This window comes from Neolamprologus brichardi, chromosome 16 (assembly GCF_056152115.1).
Source record: "Neolamprologus brichardi isolate AB-2024 chromosome 16, ASM5615211v1, whole genome shotgun sequence".
Lineage (NCBI taxonomy): Eukaryota > Metazoa > Chordata > Actinopteri > Cichliformes > Cichlidae > Neolamprologus > Neolamprologus brichardi.
The window spans coordinates 29,815,471-29,828,653 of NC_142119.1; the positions used below are offsets into that span (position 1 = coordinate 29,815,471).

General features: G+C 39.0%; 1 protein-coding gene across 5 annotated transcripts in view; it reads left to right on the forward strand.

Moving 5' to 3' along the window:
- Positions 1-11,607, forward strand: part of LOC102792606 (LIM and senescent cell antigen-like-containing domain protein 1) — a 37,299-nt gene extending 25,692 nt beyond the window's left edge. For 3 of the 5 annotated variants that reach the window (XM_006802399.3, XM_035912776.2, XM_006802396.3), the window contains exons 2-11: positions 1,277-1,436; positions 3,332-3,398; positions 3,553-3,673; positions 4,376-4,525; positions 4,774-4,924; positions 6,100-6,192; positions 7,667-7,715; positions 7,941-8,016; positions 8,370-8,557; positions 9,962-11,607. In XM_006802399.3, coding sequence (XP_006802462.1) covers positions 1,277-1,436; positions 3,332-3,398; positions 3,553-3,673; positions 4,376-4,525; positions 4,774-4,924; positions 6,100-6,192; positions 7,667-7,715; positions 7,941-8,016; positions 8,370-8,511 — 1,009 coding nt within the window. In that variant the 3' untranslated portion in view covers positions 8,512-8,557; positions 9,962-11,607. Of the gene's footprint in view, positions 1-1,276; positions 1,437-3,331; positions 3,399-3,552; positions 3,674-4,375; positions 4,526-4,773; positions 4,925-5,343; positions 5,437-6,099; positions 6,193-7,666; positions 7,716-7,940; positions 8,017-8,369; positions 8,558-9,961 lie in introns of all 5 variants that reach the window. The other 2 variants (XM_006802398.3, XM_006802397.3) reach the window with 2 other exon arrangements.
- The last annotated feature ends 1,576 nt before the right edge of the window (positions 11,608-13,183 follow it).

Genomic DNA, 13,183 nt, shown 5'->3' on the forward strand with positions numbered 1-13,183 from the left:
TGTGTGTGTGTGTGTGTGTGTGTGTGTGTGTGTGTGTGTGTGACTGGTCTTTCCCACATTACTTTCTCTTTTGACTCAGTATATCTTTCAACTGTTATCATGTTGGTGGACGATACTACATTAGGTGTTAGGTGTGTCCTGGCATGACCCTATTATTATTATGTTATTATTATTCTTCAGGGAAGTATGTTACAGAAAGAAATTCCTTACAGATGTAAAATCAATGGTAGGAAACAATAAAATATTTTTTTATAATTAAGTTAGAGAAGTAAGGTTGGACTAAATAGGGGGGAAAACCCCGGGTACCCTAAAGAGGAGCCGTCTAGAGGACTACTCATACATTAATAGCAGTTGCTTTGTAAGCCATAGGAGTTGATGCAGATAAGAAAGTAGTTTACTCAGTATGGCAAAAACAATTTGCAAGTGGCAACCAGAGACCATGGGAATGAATATTTGGTAACCAGCTGAGATAAACTTTGCGACTGACTGAAGCAACCATGAATGAGAGTAAAGAATACTGTTGACTGAGATATGACCTGGTACTTAATACAATAGAGGGCTTACCTTGGATACTAGTGCCTGGAATGTTGGCAAGCAACCAGCAGTCACCGTCAAAGCAATGCACGGAGTGACTTGGTTCCCAGCTTTAGGATTAATGAAGGCCAATAAACCGGATTATAGAATACACAGTTATGTGTTTTCTTAGCATTATGAACCACCTTTAAACCACACAATGATGCCTGCAACAGACAAAAGGCAATGCCCTGACTCAGCGTAAAGTATGGTGTCATCTGCATAAAGCTGCATTTTAGCAGTAAATCAATTCTTTTAAATTGTGTTTTTAAAAATAGAAAAAAACAGGGGTCTAAAATTTAACCATGGGGGATTGTCCAGAAAACCTGACTTGTATCCATCTGTATAAACACAGTGAGATATATCCGCAAGCTAGCTCCTGAACACAAACCAACATCACTGAGTCTGCCTAAGAACACGGTTTGCTCAAGAGAATCAGATGCCTTGGATAGATCAACAAACATGGTAGCACAATGTGTCTTTCTGTCCAAGGGAATAATAATGTCATTTGTTACTAGCGACCTGTTGCTATGGCACTATTTCTTTATTTGAAGCCAATAATATCTTGAGCGAAGCGAGTTTTGCTTCAGTTGCAAAAGCTTTTTGTAATGATTATATTGTATTTAAGGTTTATATCAATTAATCTTTTGAGTACAGAAATATACTTTGTCCTTGATTTTAAGTTTGTTTTTCTTCTCCTCAGCAACATGGCCAATGCACTGGCCAATGCCATGTGTGAGCGCTGCAAGAGTGGCTTTGACCCAGTAGAGAAGATAGTGAACAGCAACGGGGAACTTTACCATGAACAGTGCTTCGTGTGTGCCCAGTGTTTCCAGCAGTTCCCAGAGGGGCTCTTCTATGAGGTAACATCTTTTTCTTTACTAATCCCATAAATTATGCATGATGGTACCTGACAGATTTGTGCATTATAATAAACACCTGCTAATTGTGTCAACGTTTTATAGCAGATATGCTTCATTGCCTAACAAAGCTTACAATGCAGCTTAACAATAAATTGGCCTTCTTTATATAGTTAGATCAATGTTTAGTGTGAGGGAACTGTCCAGTTAAAGTAAATAAAGATGGGCGAGCACAACCTTAAAGGATTATTGGACTATTAGAAGCTCTCTTCCAGTAAACCGTTTGCATACTTGACACAGGGCCAGATGTTAGCTCTGATCAGTAAATAAACATCAAAGCCAAGGATGTTAGATGTCATTCCTCATGCTACATGCTCCTATAAATACTCAGATAAAGATTAGCCGCCCCATTGTGTGACAGTAAATACTGGGATGACTGGTAATGAGTTTTTTGTTTTGCTTTTGAAGTATCAGCATCCGTATCAGCCTCACAACTTGTGCATCCTTGATGATTGTGCTATACTTCTTGTCATTTTGTCAGCTTTTGCTCATCACTGCTGTGTCAGTTGATACATATTAACTGTAAAATGTAGATTTAAAAGAAAACCCTCTTGATAAGAATGATAATAAAACTCTTGTTTTAAAGGGAAGACTTAATATATAAAGTTTAAATACAGTTAAATGTATACAAAGAAATATGTACAAAAGCCTGTTTATTCTTTTTATATTCTAAAACTGGGTTACAACAGTGTGGGTTTCCACCTGCCGAACTGGCCCCACCCCCAAACCCACTTTCTTCTCCTGTATATCCTTTAATCGTTCAAAGGAATTATCATTTTTCGTCATTAGACGGTCCATTTTTCCGACATGCCTGTTACTGGATTGTAGCCTGTAAGTGTTTCCAGTCACATTCATAATATAATAAAATATAAATTGTGGCAGTCACTCATCCAGATTAACCTTTAGAAAGCTCGGTCATGACACTGCTGTTACACCCAGACAGTGGGACGAGAGATTACCCAGTGGTGCGTGAAGTCAATTTATGCATTTCAGTTGACTCCAACTGAGAAACAATGACACTGTGCACTCATAAGGTAGCAACTTGTCAATCAAAATATGTACTTTTTCATTAAAGTTCACTCTAACTGGCACCTTAAATAACCAAATAAACATCATGCTGTGCTGAACACTTGAAACTAGTGATGCATGTGGTTGCAAGTGGTTGCTTGAGGTTTATGGCAGCTGCTGGGTAAATAATGTCTAAAACTTACAGACCGGTTAGTGAACCCCTGGAAGCCACATGGAAGTCACTAAGGCAAAATGGCAAAAACCTCCAAACTGATTTTTTTGAGGTATAGCATATTGCTCCAGTTGTATTTTGAATAGAAGTGATGGACTTGTCTACAAACATTTAACAGCTACTCTCCAGTAGTAAAACTGTGGAAAGGGCAACACAAACCAGAAATGCAAACAGTTTGCCCTCAAAATCACAGATTTGTTGTACTGCTGCTTGGCTAGTAGTTAGCAGGTATAGTTTGTCCAGATAACAATAAAGTACTAACAGTGGCCGTGGCAATCACTAGGAAGTTTTTATTGCAACACTTTAGTTTAGTTGAAGACCAAGCAACCAGCAACGGCAGACGTCTCTCGAGCAATCTGCAGATGATGTCATGTAAGAAACCCCAATACAGTCCGATCTCTTTTTTAAACCAGAATCGCCCCCTGCTGGCCACTACAAAGAACTTCAAGGCTACATCCACCTTTTATTTACAGTCAGTGGTTCACACAGTATAATAATTAGAAGTTTGTGTATATTTTAGCTATTTGAGCTTTTTTTTTTATGATATTGTTTATCAGTGTTATGACTGTTCTAATCTATTTATGTGATCTGTTGGCAGTTTGAAGGCAGGAAGTACTGTGAGCATGACTTCCAGATGCTGTTTGCACCTTGCTGCCACCAGTGTGGTGAGTACAGGGACTTAATTAAATCCATCCATCTTTTTTACCTGCTACATCTGTTTCAAAGGGAGGATGTAGACTGTGTTTCACTTGACATAATTAATGTCTGCGTAACGTTTGCTCATGAACACACCTATTTAAACATATTTTTTTCCCCCAGGTGAGTTCATTATTGGCCGTGTGATCAAGGCAATGAACAACAGTTGGCATCCAGACTGTTTCTGCTGTGATATCTGCCAGGCTGTGCTCGCAGATGTTGGATTTGTTAAGAATGCTGGAAGGTCAGTCATCTACATCAAGTCACCACAGTTTCGGTTGCGATTCTTTTTAAATGATGTCTTTTAACAGATATAGAAAGCTACAGTTTTTTTTCTGTAATGCTTTTTATCAGGTACCTTATATATAGCCTGTCTTACTCTCCCCTGATTTTTATATTGTCTTGGCTCAGCTCTGAAATCTTACACCAAAGCTCATAGATGTAAAACAGCCCTGAATTTTTCCCAACACCTTCCAACAGCGCTGAATGTGAAAACCAAAATATCTGGCACAGCTGGAACATATTAAACAGTTTTAACTTTGCTAGCCTCGTAATAAATAGTCAATCTATTGTCCAACCGAAATAAATGTGTGGTGGTTTTCACACCAATGAGCAAGCATCATTTCTCCTGCTTCTTGCAAGCTCTGCACAGGCAGCACCTTTGTTTAAACCAAAATATTTCAAGTAGTTAGAAGTTCTACATATGAGAAAGTCCCAACCTAATTTTCACTGTTAGCCTCAGTTAATGTATAAAAACATGTCATGGACACAACTCCTGTGAGAAGGATTTATGGAGGATACTTGTAGGCTCTGTTTGATTCACTTGAATCACAGAAGACAAAACCAGATGTTTAAAGATCTACAATACTCATAAATAGGTGATAAAGCATCTAAACAAGTATTCATCTGTCTTTCTATATTTCTCTCCCCCTTGCTGTCCCACCAGGCATCTGTGCCGCCCATGTCACAACAGAGAGAAAGCTCGGGGCCTCGGCAAGTACATCTGTCAGAAGTGCCACGCCATTATTGAGGAGCAGCCTCTGCTTTTCAAGAATGACCCCTACCACCCTGATCACTTCAACTGCAACAACTGCGGGTAAACAGAGACTTTCTATTAAAAAGAAAATCACCATCAAACATGTTTGAAACAATTGTTAAACAAGGAGCATTTTCAGAAAGGCGTATTATTGCTCTCTGCTGGACAGGTTGTGTTATTGCAGCTATCCGATCATATTCACATATGCTCTATTGTGTTGTGTACGTAAATGACAGCTAAATAAATCTCTTCAATTACAGTAAATTGTACTGGGATTGTTTATTGTGGGTTTTTTTTACCTTTTTTAGTAAGGAGCTGACAGCTGATGCAAGGGAGCTGAAGGGGGAGCTCTACTGTCTACCCTGCCACGACAAGATGGGCGTCCCGATCTGTGGAGCCTGTAGGAGACCCATTGAAGGCCGTGTGGTTAATGCAATGGGCAAGCAGTGGCATGTGGAGGTGTGATAATAAAACAACCGAAAAGCATATGAAAACAGCTTTAGTTACATTAACTTGGCTCAATTTATTCACTGAAAATAGAGTCACCTTGAAGGAGATAATATTTCAGTGTGTTCATTTATTTTGTATGATTCGTCAGATTGTATGTGGATCTATTTTAAATCTAAATTATGTATTCTTTGGTTATTTTCCTTTTCTGTATTTAGAACAAACACACTAATTCTCAGCTGGATTTCATAGAGAAAAGAAAATTATTGCTTTCTATTATCTATATTTTATCCTAGTGAAAAATGTGCCATACTTTTTATCCATATTTTTTACCTCCACAGTTACGTTTATTGGCTTTATTTTTCTTATTTTCATCTCAATTCTTACATATTTCCTTGCATATTTTCCTGTCTTCCCTCCTCCACGTGTAGCATCATGTGTGCACTGTGTGCGAGCGCCCGTTTCAGGGTCACCCGTTTTATGAGCGAGGCGGTCGTGCCTATTGTGAGAGACACTTTGATATGGTGAGGGGATTAAGCACCGGCCTTACGTTGGTTACCGCCCCGCCTCCCTGCCTGGCTACAGTCACCCGGCCTCCATACAAGGGGTTACACAAGTATAAAAGTTTTCTAATCAGTCTTTCAACTAAAAAGTAGATATCTTGGCAAACTTTTTTCTTGGGGCCTAATCATACTTCCACCTTAATTTCAAACGAGGTGCTTTTCCTGACTTAACATTTAAGGGTATCTAGAGAGCTTTATTGTCCTGTGACATCTAGAGCTCTGTCTGAGAGTTTATATGTGCTACCAGAAAAAGATACTGGCTGAATATAGTATTTATTTTGTAAATGAATGTTAGCATTTAAAAACCAAAATCAGCTATTTAAAAAATCCATTCCCTCACATTAATTAATCAAAAATATGTTATATCTCATAGCTGAGATATGATTTTTATTCATTACCATCATAAAAATATTGTATTTTTCCAATAGCCTCTAGAGGTCACTATTCTGACTTCTCAACTCTCTGTATGGATGCAGTAACAAAACATTTGAAACAACTGATCTATTTATGTTCTGATAATATCTAAGCCGGACTGTGCTGCTACCTTTAACACAGTCTGAGTGTGGTACTGTACTGACTGATGGCTGTGCTAACCATGTGTGCCTGGCTTGGGTTTGCTTGCAGCATTTTGTGTGTGCTAAGTGTGAGAAACCTTTCCTGGGACACCGTCACTACGAACGCAAGGGCCTGGCCTACTGCGAAACGCACTACAACCAGGTAACACACACTGGTACTCGAAATATTAATGTGGAACACCAAAATAGAAATTGAAACATGCTGTTATGTTTAGCCTGTTGTGAAACTCGCATTTCTCTGTCCTAGTTTATGGTATGCATGACTCTATCAGTGTCAGTAACAGAGTTTACATTAGCAGTGAACTGGGGCTGTGTGTTCGTCCACAGCTGCTGAAGTATAAAGTAAAGATGAAAACGTGAAAATTTGCAGTCGAACATCGAAATGGACAATTTTTTTTTCATATGCTTACTGGACACTTTATTGGGTACACCTGATCAACAAATTGGTGTAGCTGACATGAAAGTATCGCCCCATCTTGCCCTGTACCAACAGCTCAGGCTCCTGGTGTCATTTGAGAATCATTAAAACACATACTTCAGTATTGTTCCTGACCATGCCCATCACTTTATGACCACAGTGTACCCATCTACTGATGGCAGCTTCCAGTAGGATAACAGACCATGTCGCAAAGTTCAGATCATCTCAAACAGGTTTCTTCAACATGACGAGTTCACTGTGCTCAAATAGCCTTCAGTCACCAGATCTAAATCCAATAGAGCACCTTTGGGACATAGTGGAAGATCATTTGTGTAATACTGTCATGTCGATATGCACCAAAATCGTTGAGGAATTATTACAGCACTTTGTTGAATTTTTGCCATGAAGAATTAAGGCAGTTAAGATTCCAAAAGGAGGTTCAACCAGGTACTAACAAAGGTGTACCTAATAAAGTGACCATAAGTGTATGTAAGCATTATGGATCTGTTCCAGATATACACGCATTCGTTTTTGTACAGTGAGTCTAAACCACTTGCACAGGTAGATATGTGTAACATTGAAAGAGATATTTCTCTTGTCCCAATGCAATTAGCATGATCATGATCATAGATCTATAATATTATATCAAAATGCTTACATTTTTTGGTGGACTTTATCTCTTTATCATCTAAATCATTATTGACTAAAATCTCAATAATGAGATAAACGCATGTAGAAGCGAGCTGAGCAAAAAGCTCAGGTTTCTCAGTTTCTGATGTTTTTTCTACTAATGAGCTCGGCACAGACTTCCATGATCGTAAGGAGTTTGCTATTATAGGCACTGATTTGGTGGGAAGCAATCAGGAAAGCGGGCTTTCCAAAAATTAATCAGGAGATCTTTTTTTTTTTTCTTCGTAAAGGAGCTTAAAGCTCGTCTTTCTCATACATGTATATGAGACACGTTACATTCGTGTTCACTTCAGTGGCTCTCAAAGATGATTGTCAATGTAACAACTCCACCTAGTGTTCGAAAGCTTTATTGGATCTTTTTTCTTTTTCACTCCAAATGCCTTGTAGCCTGCGCTCGTTTCTGTGCCTTCTGAGCACAGTACTGTGTGTCATATGAGCCTTAATACAAACTGATAAGATGTTCCAGTGCATTGTTAACCTTTTGTTTCTCTCTCCTCATCACATGCAGCTGTTTGGAGATGTTTGCTACCACTGCAATCGTGTTATAGAAGGCGATGGTGAGGAAGTTAATTTTAATAAATATAATGTATAATGGCTGTTTACATCAGCATTGTTTTTTTTTACTTTATGCTTCTTTATTATATTGAATTCAACTTGATTTCTTCTCATGTTTTGCCTTGAGAATTATTCGTAGCCTGAACTTCACACCGACATTAGTTTAATTTAAACTATAAGTCGACAATTTCCCTCATGTGGCTGCTCCTTCTGCTTTTTTTTTCCAGTGGTGTCTGCTCTTAACAAGGCGTGGTGTGTCAACTGTTTTGCCTGCTCTACTTGCAACACCAAGCTCACCCTGAAGTAAGTTTCGCAGACAATTCAAACTGAATTATGAATCTCTGAAGGCTCTCTGTGGACTTTAACATATGATATGTCTGACAGTTTCTCTGTGTAGTCTGTCACGTTTATTTTCGCTATCCTCCATATGAGACTGTTTGCTGCTGCTACCAAACTGTTTTTTCTTACCTTTCTCTTATGCTGTGTCTCTGATGGCTTATTTCTTCACCTCACCTTCCTTTCATCGTCCTCCTGTCTTGTCCCACTTTTCCCCTTCCCTCTCCTTCATTCCTTTCCCTTCATCTTCTCTCTCTGCCCCTCCTCATGTCTTCCTTCTCTTTCACATTTCCATCTCTGCTTCCTCCCTGCTCTATCAGGGATAAGTTTGTGGAGGTGGATCTGAAGCCGGTGTGCAAACACTGCTATGAGCGCCTCCCTGATGACATGAAACGTCGGCTGGCCAAGCGAGAACGTGACTCAAAAGAGAAGAAGAAGAAATTGATACCCATGTGTCTGTGATCCCTCTCTTTCTGCTCTCTCCTTACTTCAGCTGATTTTTTCTTTGGTCAGTTTTTGTCTTCCTTGCTATCTGTTTCAGTTTTTTCCTGCTTTCCATGCCACTTTTAACCCTTAGATCACTGATACACTGAGTTCAGTTGGCTTCCAAGGTATGAAACAAAAATACAAGCAGAGAATTGTAGATGACTGAGTATATCTGAGTGACGTAAGACCGGGAACATTTCAGCAAAATGTTCTTTTCCTAGTCGGAAATGCTAGTAAGGATTTAAGCCGGTACTCTTGTAACCTCTGCTGTGCAAACAGGAAAATCAGATCAATCACAGGTTGAAGGGAAAGCTTTGTTTCATGGGTCTCCCAGTCTGTCTGGTGTAAGGCGCAAAGCCGTAATCGTTTCCGGCAGCTTTCTGGCATCAGCTGTTGAAATTCCGAGGTCCTAACAGTTATGACACGTGCGCCGCTCCATACAGCGATTATCTACTTTGGGAGGGAAGGCTGTTCAGGGGCAGCTGGAGGGAATTGGTTAGGGAGCTGGCCAAGTTAGTAGAAGTGAACACAATCAGAAGGCACCCAAAGACCTCTGACATCTCTGTAAATATTTTCTTGTAACTCTGTTTCAGCACACACAGTGATTTCTGTCAAGGAAAACACAGCCAAGATTCTGTTCATTCAGGGAATTGTTATTCGTCAAAAGGCATTAAGAATGCCCATGAATCCCAACGCTAAAACAGACATAAATTAGGACTGCTTGAAAAACAATGATCAGAATGACTTCATTTAAAGTTGAGACTGCAATTATTAAAAGAGGGATGCATGTTTCTGTCACCTTGATCATGTCTCAGCCTTGTAGGGTGTCAGTTTTTGTTATGAAGGGTGGGAAAAGATGAGGTCAAGTTAAAAGAAAGGCAGATGCGAAATGTAAATATTAGGTCAGAAGTCAAATGTGACATGATACTTTGAATGCGGAGTATAATGTGATTTTTAGAATCCCCGTATACCAGTATCAATATCCAAATTTAAGTCTTAAGTTAAGACAGTTGTCTTCTTCTTGTGTATTGTCTTTAAAGATAAAAAAATATGATTAATTGCAGCACCCTACCAGAAACACACATGGGAAGGTGTGTATCTTTGTCCAGGATTTGGGGTTTTGAAATAAAGGTCTGAAAAATAACATTAAAAATTCAGACGTTGCTACGTCCAATTTTTGCAGGAATCAGAGTTTTAATGATGGGATTAAAATGTATTCAAAAAATTGTTTTTTAAAAGTAATCTCAAGTCTCAGTAGGTCTGAGACTTGTCAGAAACGGGCTTCGGAAGGAATGAGATCAATACAGTGATTCTACACATATCATATGTTACAAAATAGCAAACAGGTCCTCTCACCTGGAGACAATATCCTCTACTGATCACTGACCAGTCTTCTGAAATACAGCTGTTTCTCTTTCTCCCACAGGAACAAGTTTGTGGAGTTTGACATGAAGCCGGTGTGTAAGAAGTGCTATGAGAAATTCCCCCTGGAGCTGAAGAAGAGACTGAAAAAGCTGTCTGAAACTGTTGCAAGGAAGTAAAAACACAGTGGAGCAGCTGGAGAGGGAAAGATAGACAAGACCGTGAGGTGGCCGTGTACAAGTCCAGAATTAAAATATAGAATTTGTATGTTTTGCAACTGCTATGTTGCATTTAGGTTGGTTATAGCTAGAAAGCATTGCGCTTTCAATTTCATGTGCCTGCAGCCGGCAGCTCCGCAGTCACATTGTCGGTCTGACAGCTTTAACATTGTGCCTTGTACCATTTTTGCAGAATTGCTCCACTGTGTGTTTTACACATGCCTGCTAATTTCCTGTATTTAAAAAAGTGACATATGAGTTTTAAGAGTACATAGAAAGCTGGAGGTAATATGATGACTTAAAAGCTTTGCCACCACCTTGTCTTGTGATGCCAAAAAAACTTTATTGAAAAATATTACTGCTTCATTATTATAACAATCAAGTAAGCCCAAAGAAAGAAAATGTCCTAAATGTGTAAATAACCTCAAATATTTCCAACTTGTATCATTTTATGTAATAGTAGTGTTTATTTCCATTAATATTATGCATAATAAGTATTTTGTCTGCCTTTTTTTTGTTTTTTGGACCTACATTTTAATATTATACAACATGCTACAGAGGTGGAGTCGACCATCACCTGCAGTATGTTGGATTGCCTTGTTACTGTATGTGCTATGCATCTTTGTGTGGCATGATCTCTGTGCAAATTGGTATTTATTCTGCATTTTTTAAGTTTGCGTTTACAATCTGAATTAATTCAATACAGCCAAAGTGCCGAGGGCGAAATTTTGATTTATTAAATACATGTGAGTGAATAACTGTTACCTGTCAGTGTTCTATAAAACCGATGTGCTGTCAACAAATATTGATCATAACAAGCGTCTGAGCCACAGGATTTATTGAATGGTTACTGCAAACTCACTGTGTGTTACAACATGACGGCTTGTAGCATGTACAGAGACCGGATGTGGGATTGATGTTGAACATTTGAACGTTTCCTTTGTTGTTTGTAATCCAGGGAAAGTGATCCTCTTAGGGAGGTGTACCGACTTCCTCGGGGCTCAGACCCACTTAGGAAAGAAAGCCAAACTGGTCTCATTCTTGCAGAATGCTTCACATGAGCTGCATTTTATCACAAAGCTTTGCTTAAAATACAAGCTCTATAGATAAACACATTCCACTATTTTATCATTATAAAGTGTATGTTACTGCTGTGCATTTCAGTGCAGATGGCACAACTTTCTCTATGTCATATAGAAGTGAAACTATCCGCTGGGCTGATTGTTGTGAGGCAGAACTTCGGCACCTCGAGCCACAAATAGTTCAGTGCATGGTTTTATTTGATACTTTACTACTCTGATGGACTGAGATGACTCTGTGCAAACAGATACTGCTCTGATACTGGATATCATCATTGCAATGTTTGCGAGCAGATTTATTCATGTTAATACACCAAAGTGCATGTTGTCAACTTGAAATTTGGAAAGTTGTTTCTTATTATATTTAATGTCGTTCTGACACTTCATCGGAATAAACACATATGCCAATGCTACCTGTGTGTGTGTGTAGTTTATTTGGTTTACAGCTTCTTACCATTCTCGAAGTGTAACGTGAAACCAGCAGCAGGCTCAGGATTCACAAGTGTTGCGTAATGTTTAATGACACCCCAATTTTCACATATGTTGCATTCGGGTCCACGTTAAATGGGAACATGCTTGATTTTTACGTTTATCAAGTATATTAGCAGCATCTCCACATTCTCATATACACGCACATATGAAATGACTCAGAGGACTACTAATGGACATTATGCACATGTGTGCAACACTAAACAGCCATTAGCATCTGCAGGATAGTCAATATGACAATCATAATCTGAAGCAGCATCCATCTAACTTCAGAAGTTATTAAGAGCACAAATCAATAGAGTTCAAGACAAAATTGTTGGCTATATCCAGATGTTAGCTAACTCTCAGTCACATTCAGCTAACAGAAAGTAATTAGAAATACAACTGCAACATGTTTGACTATTAAAATACCAGTTCAAAACATAAACTGATAGAATAAATATTTATTACTAGAATTATGCTGTAAGTTTATACAATGACAATCATGCAGAGTATAACACTTTTGGGAATAAAGTTAAAGATAAAAAAATACAGGAAGATTAATCAGTGCACAATATCAACTAAAGAAAGGCAACATCCAAGATGATACATACTTACAGACAAAAGAACATCAGTTTTATTAATACATATCTTCAGAGTACACCAGCTGGAGTATTTTCATTTATATTCTACCTCCTTTTGCCTTCAGCACTGCCCTAATTCTCTGTGGCATGAATTCAATAAAGTTCTGGAAACATTTCTGTGAGATTTTGGTTCATGTTGAACACAACACTTGAGACTGCTGCATTTCAGCAATACTGAGTTGGTACAAAAGGGCCCCAAGTGTGCCTACAATTACCATTACAGCATCACAAGAATCAGAATCTTTTTTATTGTTGTTGTGCAATGGAACATTGAAGACTTTTCTTTTTCTGACTATTGTTAGTAAATCCTAGATGTGGTTATCAAAGGAGCTTGCAAAGAAAAGCGTCTGGACTTCTTTAAGTTACTTGAAGACGTTTCACCTCTCATCCGAGAAGCTTCTTCAGTTCTAAGGTCAAATGGTGGAGAGTCCCAGATATAAACCTAGTGGGAGTGTCCCCTCACAGAGGGACAAAAGGACCCCCTGATGATCCTCTAATCGCCTGAGCCAAGGTGTGAAACTGGGTGTGGGCCAGAGTTTCGGGTGAGTTCATTGTGAAACCTGGCCCCACCTTATCATGCGAATTCCTGAGGTCAGATGGCCCAGGATGTGAGTGGGCGTTAAGGTGTCTGGGAAGGGATCTTGGCTCCCACTAGGTTTATATCTGGGACTCTCCCCCATTTGACCTTAGAACTGAAGAAGCTTCTCGGATGAGAGGTGAAACATCTTCAAGTAACTTAAAGAAGTCCAGACACTTTTCTTTGCAAGCTCCTTTGACTACGATGACCTGGATGACTGAGAACCTTCACAGACACCTAGATGTGGTTATGTGTAAAAATCCTAGTAGATAATCAGTTTCTGAAATCATACTCAGTTGA